The sequence below is a fragment of the Polypterus senegalus genome, chromosome 17 (assembly GCF_016835505.1).
Source record: "Polypterus senegalus isolate Bchr_013 chromosome 17, ASM1683550v1, whole genome shotgun sequence".
NCBI classification, from domain to species: Eukaryota; Metazoa; Chordata; class Cladistia; order Polypteriformes; family Polypteridae; genus Polypterus; species Polypterus senegalus.
In genome coordinates, this window is record NC_053170.1 from 62831312 (window position 1) to 62855195 (window position 23884).

The 23884-nt window shown below is 40.2% G+C and overlaps 1 protein-coding gene across 2 annotated transcripts in view; it reads left to right on the plus strand.

Annotated features, from left to right (window-relative positions):
• The window catches only part of slc26a11 (solute carrier family 26 member 11), a 110065-nt gene that overhangs the window by 41918 nt on the left and 44263 nt on the right, over positions 1-23884 (plus strand). For both annotated transcript variants that reach the window (XM_039739206.1, XM_039739207.1), the window contains exons 8-10: positions 6107-6179; positions 6260-6310; positions 6432-6492. In XM_039739206.1, coding sequence (XP_039595140.1) covers positions 6107-6179; positions 6260-6310; positions 6432-6492 — 185 coding nt within the window. The remainder of the gene's footprint in view (positions 1-6106; positions 6180-6259; positions 6311-6431; positions 6493-23884) is intronic.

A 23884-nucleotide genomic window follows, 5' to 3' on the forward strand; every position in this document is an offset into this window, starting at 1 on the left:
TCGGGGGAGAATGGCCTTAGTGAGGGAGGTGACAAAGAACCCGATGGTCACTCTGTCAGAGCTCCAGAGGTCCTCTCTGGAAAGGGGAGAACCTTCAAGAAGGATAACCATCTCTGCAGCAATCCACCAATCAGGCCTGTATGGTAGAGTGGCCAGAAGGAAGCCACTCCTTAGTAAAAGGCACATGGCAGCCCGCCTGGAGTTTGCCAAAAGGCACCTGAAGGACTCTCAAACCATGAGAAATAAAATTCTCTGGTCTGATGAGACAAAGATTGAACTCTTTGGTGTGAATGCCAGGCGTCACATTTGGAGGAAACCAGACACCGCTCATCACCAGGCCAATACCATCCCTACAGTGAAGCATGGTGGTGGCAGCATCATGCTGTGGGGTTGTTTTTCAGCGGCAGGAACTGTGAGACTAGTCAGGATAAAGGAAGGATGACTGCAGCAATGTACACAGACATCCTGGATGAAAACCTGCTCCAGAGCGCTCTTGACCTCAGACTGGATATAGATATCAAAGGAGTGGCTTCAGGACAACTCTGTGAATGTCCTTGAGTGGCCCAGCCAGAGCCCAGACTTGAATCCGATTGAAAATCTCTGGAGAAATCTTAAAATGGCTGTGCACTGACGGTTCCCATCCAACCTGATGGAGCTTGAGATGTGCCGCAAAGAGAAATGGGTGAAACTGGCCAAGGATAGGTGTGCCAAGCTTGTGGCATCATATTCAAAAAGACTTGAGGCTGTAATTACTGCCAAAGGTGCATCGACAAAGTATTGAGCAAAGGCTGTGAATACTTATGTACATGTGATTTCTCAGTTTTTTTATTTTAATAAATTTGCAAAAACCTCAAGTAATCTTTTTTCACGTTGTCATTATGGGGTGTTGTGTATAGAATTCTGAGGAAAAAAATGAATTTAATCCATTTTGGAATAAGGCTGTAAAATAACAAAATGTGGAAAAAGTGATGCGCTGTGAATACTTTCCGGATGCACTGTAAGAGTCATTTTGAACACTTGAGCACATCAAAGCAATTTACTTGTCCAATTTCTGTTTTTCCTATTACCACATAATAGTGTTGCTAAGTGTGACACAAACCCTGCCATCAGGTTACTCTTTGATATAATTTTAGTGAATCTGATATCCAGCCATGACGAGACAGTCTACAGGAAGATCAAACATGCTGATGCAGAAGCAACACTCACTTCTTTAATATCTGCAAAACACAGGAACTGATTGTGGACTTCAGGAGAGTTAGTGTGATCATGATGGCTGAGGAAAGTCAACTTGTCATCTGAATCCTCACTAATATTTATAGATGCACAGTAAAGAGTATGTTTTACTACCTGCATAGAAAACCACCTAAATGTTAGGGTTAGTTTGAAAAGCAAAGTAATTTCCATGATAAAGATGTCTGACTTCAGAAAGAAATGATAAAGTATCTTCAGATTTCTGCTCATAATAAAAAAAAAATTTAGTATACTTTGTGATAAAAAAAATTAGGGAGCAGACAAAAAAAAGTTTGGGGATAGCTACCCTGTATACTGAAAAACCTGCAAAAGTAAAAGAAATACAATTAACATAAGCGGAGTTCACAAATGAACTGACTTACTGGTTGTATACTGGTCTTAAATATCGTGGAAAAAAGGAAGAGGTGGAGTCAGGGCAGCTGGAACAGGAACTGATGTGGCGATAAGATGGATTCTGGGTACTGGAAATGTAATCCTCAGAGGTTGCTGGAAGTGCTGTCAGCTGTGGGTGGACCGGTGGTGATTTCATTGAGAGGCAGGGTCTTTGGCTAAACTACAGAGGAACAAGAGGATGGAGGATCAGGTGAGAATGCCAATCCCCAGTTTGACTATTTGAACTTGTAAGCTGTCCCCCATGCACATGTGTGTGACACAGACAAGCCCAGACCCTTTAGGTCAGGTGGCCTGAACCCAGTGGTCATGAACCTGAAAAAGAGGATTGGCGTTGGCCTGGAGAGAACCTTGACAATAAAGGACAGAAAACTTATAAGGCTGGAGATCTGAAAACTGAGTGACATGCAGGTTAGACTCTCTGTGCACTGCCATCCACTGCAGAGCAGCATGATCAGTGACGAGGGTAAACTCCTAGCCCATAAGGCAGTATATCATTTGTGTTACCACCCATTTGATTGCCAAGGCTTGTTGTTTCACCGCCGCATACCTGGTTTCCCGATTCACTAGTTTCCAGCTCAGGAACATGGTAGGGTGTTCAACACCCTTGACACTTTGGCGTAACACAACACCAAGTCCTGTGTCCGAAGCATCTGTCTGGAGGATAAAAAGCAGAGAAAAGTTAGAAGCCATTAGAACAGATGCCAACATAAGGGTCTGCTTTTGGTCACAAAATGCAGCGTCTGTTTTACCATCCCATAGGATATTGTTAGGAGCCCATTTCTTTGTTAAATCTGTCAAGGGTGCTGCTGTCTCTGAGAACTGGGGTACAAACCGGTGGTAGTACCTGGCCAAACCAAGAAAGGCTTTGACCTGCTGTTTGGTTTTGGATGGGGCCACTTCAATTTGGCATGTATTTTGGAACACTGTGGTTTGACTTTACCACCACCCACCAGGTAGCCTAAATACTTGGCCTTGCGCAATCCAAAAAAACATTTCTTAGGATTCATAGTCCATAGTCCAGTGTTACCTAGTGTCTGGAGCACAGCCTGAACCTGCTCTAGGTGTTTCTCCCATGTTTCGGAATAGATGACCACGTCATCCAAGTAGGCGGAACTATAGGGATTGTGGTGCCATAGCACTTTATCCACCAGGCATTAGAAGTTGGCAGGTGCTCTGTGAAATCCAAATTGAAGAACCTGGTATTGCTAGCGTCCAATAGGGGTGCTAAGTGCTGTCTTGACCTTTGTGGATTCTGTTAAAGGAACCTGCCAATACCCCTTCGTCATGTAAAGATTGGTCAATTACTTCACCTTTGCGAGTCACTGGAGTAAGTCGTCCACTTGCAGCATCGGAAAAACATCAAATTGGGAGAATTGATTAAAGTGATGGAAGTTGTTGCAGAATCTCCAACTTCTGTCAGGCGTAGGGACCAATACGACTGGCATGGGATGTAAGGTGCGTTGACCTTTTGAAGGAGGCCGGTGTTTGCCTAAATTGAAATTGCAGTGTATTAAGAGGGTCAAGACTGACCTCAGTGGGCGAAGCGTCCATCCACGACATTGACAGCCCGAGCGTCGGAGGGCCCGGTGTTATTGCTACGACTTTCATTAGGTCATACTGGGAAGCCACATGACTCTTTGCTGCTGGCTGTGTACACGGCATGGGGACAGTTTGGGGCGATTATCTCCATGCATTGCCAGGCCCAACGGCTTTACAGGAGTGGTTTGTGTGATACCACTTTTACACTCCGAGCAGTCTTTACCCAGGATCAAGGGAAAGGGTGGATTTTGAAACACCACCACCTGTAAAACCCTTACAGAGTTGTCAAAACTGATGATACAGATGGCAGAATGATACCACCGTTTCTCCCCGTGAATACAGGTTAAACTAGTCCCTTTAAGCCACTGTTGCGGTAACACATAACAGCAAGCTACAATGGAAATGTTGCTGCCGGTGTCTATTAGTGCCATGACCTTATGCCCATTTGCAACTACCACTCCTGTCCAAGGGAAAGACAAGGGGTAAGCAATAGCACAATAACTGTTGTGATCCCCCTGCATCCCAAATCTTCGCCAAACAGAGAGCACCACTGCTTGTCTGAAGGCTTCAGCATTTGCTCCATGTGGTGACAGGGCTCGGGAGTAGGGACATGTTCCGTCCGGGTTTGATGAAGGGACCATTTTGCTCTCCTGGATTGTGAAGCCACCCTGTATTCCTTGATGGTCTCAGTGAGATCATTCATATTTCTTATTAGCATGCTCCACCAGTTGTCTTTTTCAAAGTGTGTTCTGAGATGTCCTGTCAAAACACCCGCTTTCTGTCTATTTTTCGCAACAAGTCTGAGAGCTCTTTACCTCCCCCAACAGGTTTACCACGTATGTGCCAACTATCTTATCTGTACTTTTGTATCCATGTAACAAGAACCTGAAAAACCACTCACCTGTCTGTGTAAGTCACAATAACCCTTACTGTCTGTCTTTCCATCACCATAGCAACAGCTCTCAACTCAGTCCACTGACTGGATTTTCCGTCTCTTTCTAAATATTGAATGTCAGAAACTGGATGGCAAGCCACTGACTTCCATTTTCATATTCCCTTATATAATTGTGCTGCTCCAAAAGCCAATAAAAACGCCATTACCCCACAAAGGTAGAGACCTTCTCTACCAAACTCTTCAAATTGTAAGATTTTGCTGTTCACCGGTCTTGAATTCAAAGGGAACTGGCCCCAGACCTTGATATTCCTGGATAGTGTCTTTACCTTGTCAAAAACAAACTGGTCTTACAACTCAGCTACTTTAGAGGTGAATGTGAAAAAGGCGTTTGTGAAATCTGGAACATTACACCACTTCCCTAGCTTTCCATGATGGTGATAATGACAGGTACAGCAGCCGTAAGTAGTGTAGTTTTTTAATTTAGTGCATGATAATCCACTGGTATATGCCAGCTGCCATCTGCCTTTTTCACTGGCAGTACATGGCAGTTGAATGGGTTAACAACTGGCCACATAATCTCCACTTTTATTAACTCCTGGATTGTTTCTCCTGTTTCTTTATGCCCTCCAGGCAGCCAGCAGTTCATTGGGAAGTGATGGATGGATTTAACTACAGGTGCCCACTTGGCTTGGACACTTTTTTTTTTATTTTTTTTTTTTTATAGGACTAATTTTTAAATACCTAATATCAAAATTCAGTCATCATTCTACCCTAATAAAATGCCTATCCCAACAATATACCCTCTACCGCATTAATCATCACAACGGCTTTCCAAATACAAATTTCATTTGTATTGTTTTTGCTAGAATATCACTACCCCAATAGCCTGTTAAAAGCTACACATTCGCTGACAAATTTACTTCTGATCAAGTGTCATTTAAAGATGAAAAAGTGCCTTACCTCTCCTTTCCTCTAAAAGATTTTTGTATAGGTCCTGTACTATCATTGCCATTATTTCTGTTGCAGAGGAGTTGCCTGTTCTTCATTCCCTGTACTTGATGGTCTTCCACAGCTTGTCGAGAGCGGGAAACTGCTGCTCCTCACTATTGCTCTCTGAGTGGGTGCATGTCTCATCAAGGCTCCTTCATAAATCCCCTCTGCCTAATGAAAATCAGCAATGTGAAAAGTGGATGATGTCCAGGGTAGCTTTTTAATTCAGCAATTGGCAGGATGCATGATTTTCTCTCTCCAATGCCCAAATGAAGTGGTCTCTTTCTCTCTCTCTCTCTCTCTCTCTCTCTCTCTCCTTGACATGTCTCAGTCTCAGTCTCTGACATTGCTTTTTCCTGCTGCCATTATTTATGTTAAAGTCACACTTATGTTTAAGGGCCTTGTGACATACACATATGCTAGTTATCCTGGTGATGGATGGCTCAGCCCAGAACATTTGATCTTCGTATGTATCTGTGCAGTCTCTTGTTGTCTCTGTTTTCTTTCAACATTAAGTTGTAAACTGTCTTGCCACTTTAAAGTTAATTATTTAATCAGTTAATTCATATAGAATGTACAATTATTGATCAAAAGGAAGAAAGAATGCATATGTATTTGGATCAGATGCTTTAAACGGTCCTTTGAAAATAAGTGATGTCCTTCATAATTCATCATAGTTCATTTAAGCAAAATTACAATGAAAACTTTATATAATAGAGGCAGTCTGCAGTTTCAAAAATTACAAATTTTATAGTTTCAGATGTCTAAGCATTATTAGGAAAATGGTACTTTTTTCATTCTTAAGCAAACTGTATGTGTTTTTCAATTTAAAATTTAATGTCTAAAAATTATTTTCTAAATGTTATATTTTTGCATATTTATAACAAAACTCTGAATTACTATCCTCATTATTTTGATATATAGATGGATAGTAAGTAAGTAGGTACTTTATTTGTCTCAAACGGGAAATGTATTTAATTGCTTATTGAAATTTGTAAAGATATACTTTAAAATATTCTTGCATGTTTCTTTCCATAGGATTTGGGAGCTGGACTTGCAGTCATTCCACTCATGGGGTTACTAGAGAGCATCTCAATAGCAAAGGCATTTGGTAAGATCAGAAAAATGATACTGACAAAAGAGGAAAACAGAAAAGTAATAGTTTCTAAAGTTGTTCCTTTCAATGTGTAGGAAGTGAAAATGACTATCGGATTGATACAAATCAGGAAATCTTAGCAATAGGTGAGTTTTTCTTTCTCCACCAGTAGTGGCTCATTGATTTGAACATTTTATATAAAAAGTAACATATTTAAGTTAACAGCTTGTAGTAGATTGTTTTAATTTAATTTTTTTCCTTTCTAAGGTCTTACTAATATTCTTGGATCCTTTGTTTCCTCGTATCCTGTAACTGGAAGCTTTGGAAGGTACAGTTCTTGTATTTTTTTATTAATTAAATATTTTATTCTTCTGGTAATTTTGTTTTAATGTCAGTGTGATTATATACTAGAAGCAGCACTCAGTGTAGCCATCCATCCATCCATCCATCCTCTTCCGCTTATCCGAGATCAGGTTGCGGGGACAGCAGCTTGAGCAGAGATGCCTAGACTTCCCTCTCCCCGGCCTCTTCTTCTAGCTCTTCTGGGGGAATCCCAAGGCGTTCCCAGGCCAGCTGAGAGACATAGTCTCTCCAGCATGTCCTGGGTCTCCCCTGGGGCCTCCTTCCAGTTAGACATGCCTGGAACACCTCACCATGGAGGCGCCCATGAAGTATCCTCTCGATGCGGAGGAGCATTGGCTCTACTCTGAGCTCCTCCCGGATGACCGAGCTTCTTACCCTATCTTTAAGGGAAAGCCCAGACACCCTGCGGAGGAAACTCATTTCAGCCGCTTGTATGTTGCTCAGATAAATAATTTTAAGCTCTGGTCCATTTGCCTGATAGTCTGTTCTGGTGTTTCACTTCACTTGCTGTAAGTCACCAGGTGGTACTGTCATTCAAACTGTAGTAAAATTTCGCCAAGCGCTAATCACCATTTATCCAAAACAAAATAAGGACTTATTACAATATGCATCATACAGACTAATTTCACTTCTGAATAACGACGTTAAAATGCTCTCTAAAATCATAGCTAGAAGGATGGAGAAAGTGATCCCTTTGGTAATATCACAAGACCAAACTGGATTTATTAGGGGCCGACACTTATCTTCAAATCTTCGACGCCTGTTTAATGTAATATACTCACCAACTAAATCAAACACCCCAGAAATATTATTATCGTTGGATGCAGAAAAAGCATTCGACATGATTGAATGGAAATACCTTTTTACTACATTGGAGAAGTTTGGGTTTGGCCCAAACATTTGTGGATGGATTAAATTACTGTGTACTAACCCAGAAGCTTCAGTTTGCATCAACAACATTTGCTCAGACTACTTTAAACTAGAACATGTTACTAGACAAGGATGCCCTTGTCACCGCTGTTGTTTGATTGCCATTGAACCACTGGCAATACATTGTAAAAATAATGGTCAGATAAAGGGGATTAGCAGAGAAGGACTGCAACAGAAAATTTCATTATATGCAGATGACATGGTACTGTATATATGGGACCCAGAAATTCTTTGCCTGCAGTCTTAGCAGCACTTACAGAATTTCAAAAGATCTCTGGTCTCAGAATTAATCTGAATAAAAGTGTACTCTTTCCAGTGAATTCTCAAGCATATAATATTAGATTAGATACCCTACATTTTATCATTGCAGAACAGTTTAAATACCTAGCGGTAAACATCACAAGTAAACATAAAGCTTTTTATCAACAAAATTTCGGCGTCTGCATGGAAAAAATTAAACAAGACTTGCATAGATGGTCAACCCTTCATCTCACACTAGCTGGAAGAATTAACACTGTTAAGATGAATATTCTTCCTAAGCTCCTTTTTATTTCAAAACATCCAATATACATTAATAAGATGATTCTTTAGGCAATTAGATTCAATAATAACCTCATTTATTTGGAATTGCACACATCAAAAGAGTGACCCTACAAAGGCAATAGGCAGAAGGCGGCATGGCTCTACCTAACTTCCAGTTTTATTACTGGGCAGCAAATATACAGGCGATAAGAACCTGGACACAAATAGAAGAACATACACAGGCTGGACCGCAATAGAAGTAAAATCCTGCAGTACTTCTTTGTATTCCTTGCTCTGTGCTCCAATAAACACACGTTATCGGCAATATACAAATAACCCAATTGTGCTCCACTCACTTAGAATCTGGAACCAATGTAGAAAGCATTTTAAGACGGAGAAGCTTCTATTTGTGGCACCCTGCAAGAGAACCACCTCTTTCAACCTTCACAAACATATGCAGTTTTAATATCTGGAAAAATTTGGAATTAACTTGCTTAGAGATCTTTATATAGACAACGTCTTTGCATCCTATGAACAATTACATTCCAAATTTAACATTCCAGCTACACATTTCTTTCACTATCTTCAAATCAGGAACTTTGTTAAACAGAACCTTCTAGATTTTCCTCATCTTGCACCCTCATCCATGCTGGAAAAATATTGCTCAATCTCAAGGATTAGACTCCATCTCTACAATATATAAAATCATTTTACAATCCCTCCTTTCAAAGATCCAAGAGGACACTGGGAAAAGATCTCTCAATTAATATATCAGAAAAAGACTGGAAAGTAGCAATGCAGAGAATTCACTCAAGCTCCATATGCGCAAAGCATACAATTATACAACTCAAAATTATATATCGAGCACATCTGTCTCGACTAAAACTCTCCAAAATGTTTCCAGGGCATGATCCAACCTGCGAACGTTGCAACCAAGTCCCAGCCTCACTGGGTCACATGTTCTGGGCGTGCACCAAATTAACATTATTCTGGACAAAATTTTAATTACCTTCAGACAGCCTTGGACTCACAATCCCTCCTAACCCATTAACAGCTGTGTTTGGGGTTCTTCCAGAGGGGCTTAAAGTGGAGAAAGACAAACAAATTGTGATTGTATTCACTACACTGTTGGCACACAGACTCATTCTGATAAACTGGAAGAACCCAAACTCTCCTCTTTTAAGTCAGTGGGAAACCGATGTGTTATATTATTTGAAATTGGAAAAATCAAATACTCAGTTAGAGGATCCGTACAGACTTTTTTTCAAAACATGGCAGGATCTAATCAGTAATATTTTAAAATAAGTTCATAAAGCACAGAGAATTTATTAATTTAGGTATGTTTACAAGCCTTAAATTTCACGCCGTTTGGCTTGCTCTCTCTCTCAGGGGTGGGGATCGACCTGTTCTTAACTTAATTTTTCTTTTGTAAAAACTTGATTGCTTTGTGTGGATTGCAATAAAATTAATAAAAAGGAAAAAAAAAACTGAAGTAAAATGGACAAAAAAATACCCAGCGGTATACCCAGGGTCAATATTTTGGATTGGGATATACAGTGCATCCGGAAAGTATTCACAGTGCATCACTTTTTCCACTTTTTGTTATGTTACAGACTTATTCCAAAATGGATTAAATTCATTTTTTTCCTCAGAATTCTACACACAACACCCCATAATGACAACGTGAAAAAAGTTTACTTGTGGTTTTTGCAAATTTATTAAAAATAAAAAAATTGAGAAACCACATGTACATAAGTATTCACAGCCTTTGCCATGAAGCTCAAAATTGGGCTCAGGTGCATCCTGTTTCCCCTGACCATCATTGAGATGTTTCTGCAGCTTAATTGGGGTCCACCTGTGGTAAATTCAGTTGATTGGACATGATTTGGAAAGGCACACACCTGTCTATATAAGGTCCCACAGTTGACAGTTCATGTCAGAGCACAAACCAAGCATGAAGTCAAAGGAATTGTCTGTAGACCTCCGAGACAGGATTGTCTTGAGGCACAAATCTGGGGAAGTTACAGAAAAATTTCTGCTGCTTTGAAGGTCCCAATGAGCACAGTGGCCTCCATCATCCGTAAGTGGAAAAAGTTCAAAACCACCAGGACTCTTCCTAGAGCTGGCCGGCCATCTAAACTGAGCGATCGGGGGAGAAGAGCTTTAGTCAGGGAGGTGACCAAGAACCCGATGGTCAGTTTGTCAGAGCTCCAGAGGTCCTCTGTGGAAAGAGGAGAACCTTCCAGAAGGACAACCATCTCTGCAGCAATCCACCAATCAGACCTGTATGGTACAATGGCCAGACAGAAGCCACTCCTTAGTAAAAGGCACATGGCAGCCCGCCTGGAGTTTGCCAAAAGGCACCTGAAGGACTCTCAGACCATGAGAAACAAAATTCTCTGATCTGATGAGACAAAGATTGAACTCTTTGGTGTGAATGCCAGGCATCACTTTTGGAGGAAACCAAGCACTGCTCATCACCAGGCCAATATCATCCCTACAGTGAAGCATGGTGGTGGCAGCATCATGCTGTGGGGTTGTTTATCAGCGGCAGGAACTGGGAGACTAGTCAGGATAAAGGGAAAGATGACTGCAGCAATGTACAGAGACATCCTGGATGAAAACCTGCTCCAGAGCGCCCTTGACCTCAGACTGGGGCGACGGTTCATCTTTCAGCAGGACAACGACCCTAAGCACACAGCCAAGATATCAAAGGAGTGGCTTCAGGACAACTCTGTGAATGTCCTTGAGTGGCCCAGCCAGAGCCCAAACTTAAAATGGCTTTGCACTGACGCTTCCCATCCAACCTGATGGAGCTTGAGAGGTGCTGCAAAGAGGAATGGGCGAAACTGGCCAAGGATAGGTGTGCCAAGCTTGTGGCATCATATTCAAAAAGACTTGAGGCTGTAATTGCTGCCAAAGGTGCATCGACAAAGTATTGAGCAAAGGCTGTGAATACTTATGTACGTGTGATTTCTCAGTTTTTTTATTTTTAATAAATTTGCAAAAACCTCAAGTAAACTTTTTTTATGTTGTCATTATGGGGTGTTGTGTGTAGAATTCTGAGGAAAAAAATGAACTGAATCCATTTTGGAATAAGGCTGTAACATAACAAAATGTGGTAAAAGTGATGCGCAGTGAATACTTTCCGGATGCACTGTAGTCTACAGTTTACCCCTGGTCATATGTGGGAGATGAGCAAATTTTGGCTGAGATTGGTCAATTGATGTGGATTTGTATACATACATACATATATATTATATACGCACACACATTCATGTACATTAAGATCTGTAACTTCAGTGGGGAAATTAGCCTTCAGCCATCCTAATGACCAGTGGCAGAAAATCATTGTTACTGAACTGTACACCAAGTGTCATCTTCATCCATAGCCTCAAACTCACTGTATAACGAAGAGCAAGTAATTTTCCATTATGGACTCCAACTGTTAAGAACATAGCTCTACACTTGCAGAGAAATTAGGAATGGTGTTCACTCTGGAGAATGTCCTATATATAATGAAGATTGTTTTATTAGGACATGTTGTTATTGGTTTAGAAGATATCCCTAGGGGCAGTGCTAATTTTCTTCATAAAAACTAAGACCAAAAATCCTTGTCAATGACATTTTTTTCTGTGACAAAAATGGAACCCAAACTAAATAAAAATGTGCCTTTAATGATGAAAACTAGGATGAATGCTTTTAAATTGTTGACAATAACTAAAGAAAACAAAAATGTTACAAACCGAGAACTGAAGAATAAGCGATATGAATCTCTTTGCACACCTTTTATTACACACAACATGGTCCACCAACAAATAACAAGCATGAATGCAATATGCAATTATTAAAACTTATATTCACACTTGTAATTAGATAACACTAGTTTGGGTCTCATAAGGCAATAAATATAAAAAAATAAAGTCTGCCAGAATCCTTCTCCACTCTGCTATGCTAGAAAAAAAGCAGCACCCTGACATACGCAAGATTTTGTTATTACCAGTTTTCTCCTTTTAGGAGTTACTTAAGAAACAGATTAATGAAGCTTTGAGAGCGTTATCAAATGTGCTTAGCAGCCTCAGATGTTGATTTGTAACATTTTAGCTTGTAGTGTCAAGCATTTGTTAAAACAGATGAAATGACAAGGGGATCACTTTTAATACACTGTCATACATAGTCCTCGCTAAGAAAGTTCTGCACTCATTGTTTAATTGCAATGAGCACATCTTCACATGTTCATCCACACATCCATCCATTTTGTAACTGGTGGATACAGTTTAGGGTTGCGGGTGAAGCCACCTCACACGCACATAGAGGCACAGTGGCAGTGACAACAAAAGTCTTAGCAATTAAAAATCGATGCAAATTTCAAACGAAGTGGCTATTTGGCTTGTCTACATAGTCGATAAAATGAGCTGCTCCATTTGTTAAAAACTTAAAATGTATTTAGGATTTTAGTATTTAAGTGTGTCTCCCAATTAATATATGTATGTGTACAGTACATTGAAACAGCATTGCTTCATTTGAATTTGCTAAACACTAAATTTGTGTTGTTGGTTTCGTTTTTGAGGGCAAGCTAATGTTTATGAGCATAACAAGTGAAATGTGAAGAACGTAGTAAAAGCACTTATGTCATATATTAAAATGGTACGTTAGTGAATGTAATCTAGTTTCTCAGTTATGATTAACTGACTACAGGCAACTTTTGTAATTGTGGATTTGCACACAGGCTAAGCAATAACAAAGTGATCACACATGTGACACACTTTTGAAACAGCACAGAAAAAGCTGTTTTACAAGAGCTCTGAAATACTGGATTAATGTAAAAATATTTTACTCATCCATTAAATGTTACTCATTAGTGAGTTTTTTAACAAGCTAATGATGTAAACATAAATGTTAGAATAGCAAATGTTGCAAACCTAACCGAGTGATTCTTTGACAAACCCAATTACAAAAACATCTTTTAGGGATTTCTTTAAATGTAAATATTCTACGTTATTTTGAAATTTACTACCTCAACAGTACAGATATAATAATGTTTGAATTTTTTATTATTTTCAGCAGTATTTTTTCAGTTGCTGGAGGAAAAAAATATCACAGAATAAATTTAAAATGTGCACATGGTCAGATAAATCAGATAATTCATGGTGATCTCATTCTTTAATTCATGGTGATCTCATTCTTTATAAACCCTATGCTGAAATTAAACGTGTGCTGCTTAGTTCACCCATTTTTGCTAAAATCGTATAGTGGCATAACTAGCGCATGTTGGCTAGAAAACTGTGATGACAGACCAAAGCTTCCATTATCTGACCAAGATCTTTAGGAGTAAATCCTTTCTACACCTACTCTTCATTTTGTGCTCAGTAGTCAGTACATGTGGGTTGCCTCAGTAGTGTGCATATTAGTATATTAGTTTGGAGGTACTGTGTATTCTGTGCATATTCATATTTTATACAAGATATCCATCTTATTTTGACTTTTTGACTAATTTACTTTTAGTCAAGTAAAACCAATTTACTTTTTTTTCAACTAAAATTTATTTTTTGTTGACTAAAACTAACAATAATCCTTCTATATAAAAGCGGTCGGGATTGTCCTTCCGTCCCGTGAGTGCTACGCAGGCGCAGAGCTTCACACACGCCCCATCCATTTTGCAATGCACGATGGGATTTTTAGTTTCGTTTTTCCAGGTAAAAGATGATTTTCTACTCCAGACTGTGTGATATCTTCTTCTTCTTTCTTACTATATAAAAGCGGTCGGGATTGTCCTTCCGTCCCGTGAGTGGAAAGCGTAGTGGTATTCCGCTTATCACAGACTTACTACTTGCAGCTTGCGGTACGAAGCAACATGATGTGAGCAGAGTTCTGGTGCTTCCATTGTTCCCTTGCTTTTGTGCGCGATGCGCTGGAAAAATAGACAAAATTATGTCTCTGGAAATAATTAATGTTGATGGAGTACAAATGCCTAACCGCGTTGTAAATATCAGGGGGGTTCAAAAGGGCGACCTCAATATAGAAAAAAAGTTTAAATTTCATCACAAAAATAACAGAAACTACGAGTATTAAAGTAATACCGCTCAAATACAATATAACCAAATTAATGAGTTTGTATAAAATATCAAATTGATCTGCATATTGAATTGTCTTAAGAAGTGGTCAACTTAAAAGTCGATCGCCTTAAAAGGCGGGTCAGCCTAGTTAAATTATTAAAATGTGACTAAAACTAAAATGCAATTTAGTCAGAAGACTAAGACTAAAACTAATTCAAAATATGTTGTCAAAATTAACACTGCTAGGGGGGCAGTGCAGCTCCCCAAACCCCCAACACACAGGCTCAGACACAATGAAATAAAGTTTTTATTGCGTGAAACCCTTACTGATAAAGTTTCCCACACTAAAACTCGCTTCGCTTCCCTTGCCAACCCCCGTGCGGGCACTACGCGCTAGTCATTTCCCGGATCTGCTGTTTACAACGAATTGTGCTTTGCTTTTGAATAAACACGAATATATTTCTGTCTTTCAAAACTACAGGTAAAATTCTGTTACAACGAATATCTTTACAACAAAATTTTCATTACAACGAAGTATTGTTATGGTCCCGACAGTTTCCCTATATGACGCGAGTCTATGGAAATCTTGTTACTACAAAGTACATTCAGCAGCCTGGAGGTATATGTTTAGATATCGCTTTTTTCTTTATTTTATCATTGCAATTGTACTTTTAGGCACAGTGAAGAACTATACACAGTCTAGTACAGTTCACATAACATACTGCTTGCAAGAAATATTGGATATTGGAATGAAAGGCTTTATTCCTCCACCACCTCCCAATATCCTGGACGAGCTTCTCAGCACATCGTTGCCCACCTGGATTACCATTCTAGTAAGGAGACAGGAGAGGAAGTAGAAGGGGAGGTAAGAGAGCTGGCATTCATACTAGACTAAATGACTCCCCAAACAAGCCAAGTCTACACTGCCTGTTCGTTGCAAGTACCCAGTCTATTGTCAACAAGGTGGGCAAGCTGAGACTATGGATTTCATCTCAGAGGATGAACAGCTGTGCTTCTTTTATTCATTAAATCCTGGCTGAATGCTAACATCTCTGATGTAACTATTGATCTTGCAGACCGGACTGTTTACCGCTTGGATCAGATCTCTAAATGCAGTAAGGACAAGGAGGTGGGGTGTGCATATATGTAAATAATGCTTGGTGCACCTCCACGGTCATTGCTGAACAATATTGCTCTCCTGACTTAGAATTCGTAAATCTGAACTGCAGACCTTTTGATCTGCCAAGGGAACTTAGAGTCGTGTTCCTCACCGCAAGTTATATCCCTCCACAGCTAATGTCAAGCTGGCATTGAATAAACTGCACAATACTACAAACAGTCATCCAGATGACATATTTACAGTCATGGCCAAAATTATCAGTACCCCTGGAATTTTCCCAGAAAATGCACCATTTCTCCCAGAAAATTGTTGCAATTACAAATGTTTTGGTATACACATGTTTATTTCCTTTATGTGCATTGGAACAACACAATAAACAGAGTAAAAAAGCCAAATCTGACATCATGTCACACAGAACTCCAGAAATGGGCCGGACAAACTTATTGGCACCTTTTCAAAATTGTGGGTAAATCATTTCAAGCATATGATGCTTGTTTGAACTCACCTGTGGCAACAAAACAGGTGCTGGTAATATAGCAATCACACCTGAAGCCAGTTAAAATGGAGAAAAGTTGACTCAAACTTTCTGTTGTGTGTCTGAGTTTGCCACACTAAGCATGGAGAACAGAAAGAAGAGCAGAGAATTGTCTGAGGACTTAAGAACAAAAATTGTGGAAAAATATCAACAACCTCAAGGCTATAAGTCCATCTTCATGTTCCTTTGTCCACTGTGCTCAACATAATCAAGAAGTTCACAACATATGGCACTGTAGTTAATCTTCCTGCACGTGGACGGAAGAGAAAAATTGATAAAAGACTGCAACGAAGGATAGTCCGAATGGTGGATAAACAGCCCCAATCAACTTCAAAACATATTCAAGCTCTTCTGCAGACTCAGGGTGCAACGGTGTCGGCTCGACCTATCCGTCAACGTCTGAACGAAATGAAACGCTATGGCAGGAGAGCCAGAAGGGCCCTACTGCTAACACAGAAACATAAAAAAGCCAGACTGGAGTTTGCCAAAATGTACTTGAGGAAGCGAAAATCCTGTCTTGTGGGTAGATGAGACCAAGGTAGAGCTTTTTGGTAAAATTCATCATTCTACTGTTTACAGAAAACTGAATGAGGCCTACGAAGAAAAGAACACAGTACCTTCATTCAAACATGGTGGAGGTTCTAAGATGTTTTGGGGATGTTTTGCTGCCTCTGGCACTGGATGCCTTGACTGTGTGCAAGGCATCATGAAATCTGAGGACTACCAAAAGATATTGGGGCGCGATGTAGGGCTTAGTGTCAGAAAGCTGGGTCTGCGTCAGAGGTCTTGGGTGTTCCAGCAGGACAATGACCCCAAACCTACCTCTAAAAGTAGCCAGAAATGGTTGAAGACAAAGTGCTGGAGAGTTTTGAAGTGGCCAGCAATGAGTCAGGATCTAAATCCGATTGAACACTTATGGAGAGATCTCAAAATTGCTGTTGGGAGAAGGCGCCCTTCATATCTGAGAGATCTTGAGCAGTTTGCAAAAGAAGAGTGGTCTGAAATTCCAGTTGAGAGATGTAACACACTTGTTGATGATTACAGGAAGCGCTTGATTTCAGTTATTTTTTCCAAAGGGTGTGCAACCAAATCTTAAGTTGAGGGTGCCAATAATTTTGTCCAGCCCGGTTTTTGGGTTTTGTGTGAAATGATGCCAGATTTGGCTTTTTTTCTTTGTTTTTTTGTGTTGTTCCAATGCACATAAAGGAAATAAACATGTGTATAACAAAACATTTGTAATTGCAACAATTTTCTGGGAGAAATGGTGCATTTTCTGGGAAAATTCCAGGGGTGCTGATAATTTCGGCCATGACTGTATCTTGGCGGGCGATTTTAATTGTGGCAACCTTAAACAGTGCTCCCCAAATTTTATCAGTTTAATTTCCCAACAAGAGGGAATAATACACTGGATCACATATACTACAATATAGCAAATGCTTATACAGTGTCACCCTCAACCCACCTCGACCTTTCCAATCCTGTTTCTTTGTTCTTGACTCTTGCATACAAACCCCTTATTGCCAGGACCAATCCTAATGTTCAAACAGTCAGAGTCTGGCCTGAAGGAGCCATAACTGAATTACAGAATTGATTTGATAATACCAATTGAGAACTGTTCAAACAGGCAGCTACAAAGGACAATCACACTGTCTTAAATGCTTATGCCTCTTCCATCTCATCCTACATTAACTTCTGTATGGACAATGTCACTATTACTAAGAGTATCCATACTGAACAAGCCTTTTAAATATTTTCATTAAAACTGATGTAAAAGCAATAGGCCTGTAATCATTGAGACAGCTTATTTTATCACTTTTGAAAGCAGGAACAACAACAGAAGATTTAAAGCAATCTGGTACGGTGCACTGTGCAAGAGACTGGTTAAAGATGACTGTGAAGAGAGGAGCGAGCTGCCTGGCACAGTGTTTGATTGTTGCAAGTGAGACAGTCAGGACCGGCTGACTTTTTGCAGTTCTGTGTTGCAAAGCTTCCCAACATCATATTCGTTGATGGAAAAGGAAGAAGAGGGGAGAGGCAGAAGTAGATGGTGTTACAGCCACTTCAGAGCTGAAGAAGCAGAGGGGATATAAGTACTTAGCACCTTATTGTTCAAATTAGCCATAAATGTTTGTCAGGGAGGGATAAATCTGAGTGAGCACTGGCAGATGTCTTTTTGTAATTAGTAAAAGACTGAAGGCTTTTCTATACAGAGGAGCTATTGTTTGCAGAAAACTGAAACATCAGGTGATTTTTGTTTGTCAATTTAGCATATATGATTGCATTGTATAGCCTATTCCTTGCCAGTCTTTAAGCACTTTTGTCAGTTTTATGGCCTCTTTCTTTCACCTGACTGAGATTCCTTAGATCATTGGTGAATCACGTCTTTCCGTTGTTATAAATAACAATAGTTTTGCTGGGAATGCAAACCTCTTCACAAAAGCTGATATAAGATGCAACAGTGTCAGTCAGCTCATGAATGTTTTCACAAGCATTTTTAAAAATGTCCCAATCTTTACAGTCCAGACAATCTTATAATGCTTCAACTGACTCATCATTCCATGAACAAATTAATTTATTTTCTAGTTTAGCTAATTTTAGGCTTTGTTTATAACTGGGTAATGAATGTAGTATCACATGGTCAGAATTAAGGCGCTTTTCCACTGCATAGTACGGCACAGCACGGTTCAGTACAGCTCACCTTGGTTCGGCTCAGTTCGGCTCGGTTTGCGTTTCGACTGCAGTTTAGTACCGCTTTAGAGTGGGCGGGATTATTCACGTGTCGTTATAGTTGCGCCGCCTCTACTGCCGTGACACCGTGGAACTTTTACAACAACACGCAGACAACGACAACACTTTAGCTCGACGACGCGCAAGGGTAAACATCTAAAACAAGCACATCACTAGCTAACTTTTATCACTATTGCAAAGCATAAAATGAACTTAACTGCCAGTGTAACATTAAAATGCTGATTCTGTATATTACAGATCTTCCACATTTTGCAAAAAAGTCGCCGCAACAGACCATCTGTTTGGACATTTAACCGTGCTTCAGAGTGGTGGGATGTGATTGCTCCCAGTTTTACAAACACTCCGTGGCTGGAGAACTTTCGAATGTCTGAAGAAACATTCATCCACTTATGCAACAAACTGCGTCCAGCGATGGAGAGACGGGACACAAACTTCCGCGTGTGTGTACTTAAAAGAAAGAATAGCCAGTGAGGCAGTAATGACGATTTTCTCCGGCCAATCAGTGACCAGCAGAGTTTACACGTCACGTTTTGGTAACGGTTCGGCGCTTGGAACCTCGGCTGAGGTGGTACTAAAAAAAGGACCAGGTACCAGGTACTGTTCCCAGTGGAAAACCCCCCAAAAGTGAGCTGAACTGAACTGTGTCGTGCCGCACTATGCAGTGGAAAAGCGCCATTACCCATCAGCGTGCAAGGTAAAGCCCAGTATGCATCCTTTATGGCACAGTAATAGTGATCCAAAGTCGTCCCATCCATGATGAGGTATTTAACAAGCTGTTTGTTTTTGTGAAGCTCAATGGTTAGGTATGCATTATTTATTTCACCCATCACTATAATCTTGGAGTTTGCATGACTTTTCTCCAAATTTGTGATGTAATGTAATCTGGTAACTGCTGCTGTGCTTTATTCATGTTCATGTCAGGCAGAATGTAAACAAGAATTATTGAAGAAAATTCTGGGGGTGAATAGAATGACTTACAGTTAATAGCAAATAGTTGCAGATTGTTGGAGCAGTGCTTTGATAATATGGAAACATCAGCACATGTGGGAGCAGACTCCGCTGCATTTTGACTTATTGCAGTGATCAGCAACTCTTATCTGCTCTGTAAAGCAGAAACTCTGGCAGTTTTAATGCAGAGTCGGGTGATGCATTAAGCCATGTCTCCACAAAGCAATATGCTGAAGCGAGAAAATAATCCTTGCTGTTAGAAGAAGATTAAGTTCATCTGTTTTGTTCCTCGGTGATCTGACGTTGGATAAAATAAGATCAGGAAGGGTGCTCGAAAAGTGCATCTCCAGAACCGCACAAGAGGCCCTGCACGCTTCCCCCTTATCAGCTTCAGATGCAGTTTACCTGGATGGGAGTCCAAGTCTGCAGCTAGAGGGATCATAAGTGGTAAATCCATATGTAAGTGTCCTTGATCAGTTGAGGATAAATTAAGTCCAATCCCAAAAGAAAGGAGGTGATCTCATGTGTAAGTAATCCTCATATTGTTGCAAAAGGCAATGTTAACATACAAAAATCAACAGACACATAAGCAGCAACCAAACAGCCTGGCTGCCCTGATCAGCACCACAAGGAGAGAGGAACATTTTAGACCATTCATTTAATAAGCAACATGGAAAACTGCTGAGTTCCCTGTATGCCTAAACAGGGAGGATGTCATTTAGAGTGCTTAATGACACACTTCTAATATCCAGCTGTAAAATAGTATCTGAAGTTATACAGACTCTGTCCACATACATACTGGGAGAACAGGCAAACTCCATAAAGACGCTGACCAGACTAGCAATCATACCTGAAGTCATGGCAGTGTGTAATAATAATAATTAATAATAAAGCATCTTTGGAATGATCAAAGCACTTCACAAATAATTAAAGGGATACATATAAATAAAAGTAAAGATGACATTAATAACACAGGATATAAACTGACTTTCAAATATAATATTAATGTTTGAAATTAAAGTTCTTAATTAGATTAAGAAATGAGTAGGTGGGTGGGGAAAAAGCCAAGAACAAATAAAATGTTTGCACAGTTACTGTACATGTAGGGATATAAATGTAGATGTTGCAATCAACCACAGTGTTAATGAACAATGAATAGAATAAGAGCGGATTTTGTTATCAGTTTTACAGCCAAAAACTGAATATAATGGCTACTGTTTGCTGTTCAGATCAGATCTAACAATCCCAGCCTGACGTCTGTGGCACTACAAAGTAAACAGACCAGACAGAGTTGCCTCTCTAAAGCTGATGTCACGTTAGAAATGCAAACTCCAAGGCTTTTTTTTTTGTTTGTTTTTGCATGACACACCAAGATTGACATCTGCAATGAAGCACATAGTTCACATGCCTGTGACGGTGCAGGTCCTGCTCCAAGCTCCGTTTTCTGTTCTGGGAACCATTTAACCCAACACTGTTGGTAATGTAACCAGATGAACTGTCAGATGGGGACAAATCAAACTGAGCAAGGGGATGGTGCAAAAAGTGAACAAGTGCTTTTATTAAAAAGAATCAAACAAAACCAAAATAGTGTCCAAAGTGCATTGCTTCAAATTTCAATAAACAAATCCATAAAAACAATAAGTGGAGGATGAAAATTACAAAATAAATAAATCCATTAAAATGAGGTTACTAACAACAGGCTGGAAACAGTCCTTTTTAAAATCCTAGTGCCTTCTTCCTTCTACTTGGTGGTTCCCCCGGAGTTGCCCTACCTGCAGATGCAGCTGCTTTCACACTGGTCTGGAAGCCTTCTGTCCCCTGGCTAGGTAGAGCTCATCCCTCCAGACCAACACTTGGATACCCCAACGGCCAGGACGCTCACGCTGAGGCTCACCCTCCCAAGCCTGCTCAACTGCTGCATTCCGCGGTGAGTCCTCCATACCACCAGTCACTCCAACTCTTAAAAACCACTCAGCTGGAGCAACCACTTCTTTCAGCCCCCCTGAGTGTCGGCCAAACACCCATTCCAGGGTTCTCCTTTCAGCTGCCTGCTATCCAGCAACCCTGCCCTCTCTCTTGCTCGCATCAGGTCTCCAGCCTCCCTCTTCTGTCCACTAATCTCCGTTCTTTTTTCCATCTTCTTCTTCTTTTCTTTTTTTTTCCTTTCCTCCAAACTCATGCTTCTCCTATTTATAATGGGGACGTGGCACAGGTGTGGCGATTAGCAGCCCCTGGCATCAGTTATAGACATGTGCAATCCCGCACCTGTGCACTTCAGTACGGATACGCACACGCCCATATCACAGCCAGTAACCGCTCCAGCCACACTACCACGCCCCCTCTTTAAGCCACTAGTGCACCGGTTATTTATTTAAAAACTGGCCATTCTTTCTGAGCCACAGACCTGCTATATCACAGTGCCTTATTGCTAATGAGCCATATGTTAAGCACGAAAATGTTACACGAAGAAAGTTTGAAACACACAGATCCAACATCAGAGTTTGATTGATAACACTGACTGCATACTAGGCATCTGCATAATCTGTCACTGCAACGGCATCATTAACAAACAAGTAATATGTGTACAAAGCAAGTTTAAATTGCTTAAATTCCTGCCTTCTTTGATGTATAACAATAACATGTTTCCAGTCTAAATATTCACTAAAATTGATATGTCGGTGTGTCTATTCAATCTTGACAAAACATCCATGACTGTGATTTTTAAATTATTTAGCAGTATCTTCCAAAGTAATGGGTTGGATGTTTTAATTTAAGTGCCATTTCATTGAAGTATAATTAAACCTGCCTGCCATTTGCTGACAACAGAACACCTGTGACTGACAGTCAATTTTGGCCAGTCAAATCCATAGAATAAGTCATTGACAAGTGATGAAACTTTGGTATTTGCTGTTAGTTCTTGAAAGGAAAGTTTATTGATGGATAAAATGACCAATGAAATCCACAGATTCAGACAACTGCAGTGAGGGGCACTTTCACATTCACACAAATTAAGTTAAAATGATTTTTTTTCATTAATGACATTTCATTTTAATTTTCATTAACAGGAATAATGCTGGTATTGACTTTAAGCCAGTAGTACTGATATCGTAAAAAAGCTAGTACAGTTTTGTTTTTGGAACTTTGATATTGATTTGGCCCCAAAGTATCAGTTCCCAAGCTAGAGTTTAATATTGTGTTTCTTATCCTTTTGTGCCATTTATCTACAGTGGTGTGAAAAACTATTTGCCCCCTTCCTGATTTCTTATTCTTTTGCATGTTTGTCACACAAAATGTTTCTGATCATCAAACACATTTAACCATTAGTCAAATATAACACAAGTAAACACAAAATGCAGTTTTTAAATGATGTTTTTTATTATTTAGGGAGAAAAAAATCCAGACCTACATGGCCCTGTGTGAAAAAGTAATTGCCCCCTTGTTAAAAAATAACCTAACTGTGGTGTATCACACCTGAGTTCAATTTCCGTAGCCACCCCCAGGCCTGATTACTGCCACACCTGTTTCAATCAAGAAATCACTTGAATAGGAGCTGCCTGACACAGAGAAGTAGACCAAAAGCACCTCAAAAGCTAGACATCATTCCAAGATCCAAAGAAATTCAGGAACAAATGAGAACAGACGTAATTGAGATCTATCAGTCTGGTAAAGGTTATAAAGCCATTTCTAAAGCTTTGGGACTCCAGCGAACCACAGTGAGAGCCATTATCCACAAATGACAAAAACATGGAACAGTGGTGAACCTTCCCAGGAGTGGCCGGCCGACCAAAATTACCCCAAGAGCGCAGAGACGACTCATCCGAGAGGTCACAAAAGACCCCAGGACAACGTCTAAAGAACTGCAGACCTCACTTGCCTCAATTAAGGTCAGTGTTCACGACTCCACCATAAGAAAGAGACTGGGCAAAAACGGCCTGCATGGCAGATTTCCAAGACGCAAACCACTGTAAAGCAAAAAGAACATTAGGGCTCGTCTCAATTTTGCTAAGAAACATCTCAATGACTGCCAAGACTTTTGGGAAAATACCTTGTGGACTGATGAGACAAAAGTTGAACTTTTTGGAAGGCAAATGTCCAGTTACATCTGGCGTAAAAGGAACACAGCATTTCAGAAAAAGAACATCATACCAACAGTAAAATATGGTGGTGGTAGTGTGATGGTCTGGGGTTGTTTTGCTGCTTCAGGACCTGGAAGGCTTGCTGTGATAGATGGAACCATGAATTCTACTATCTACCAAAAAATCCTGAAGGAGAATGTCCGGCCATCTGTTCGTCAACTCAAGCTGAAGCGATCTTGGGTGCTGCAACAGGACAATGACCCAAAACACACCAGCAAATCCACCTCTGAATGGCTGAAGAAAAACAAAATGAAGACTTTGGAGTGGCCTAGTCAAAGTCCTGACCTGAATCCAATTGAGATGCTATGGCATGACCTTAAAAAGGTGGTTCATGCTAGAAAACCTTCAAATAAAGCAATACA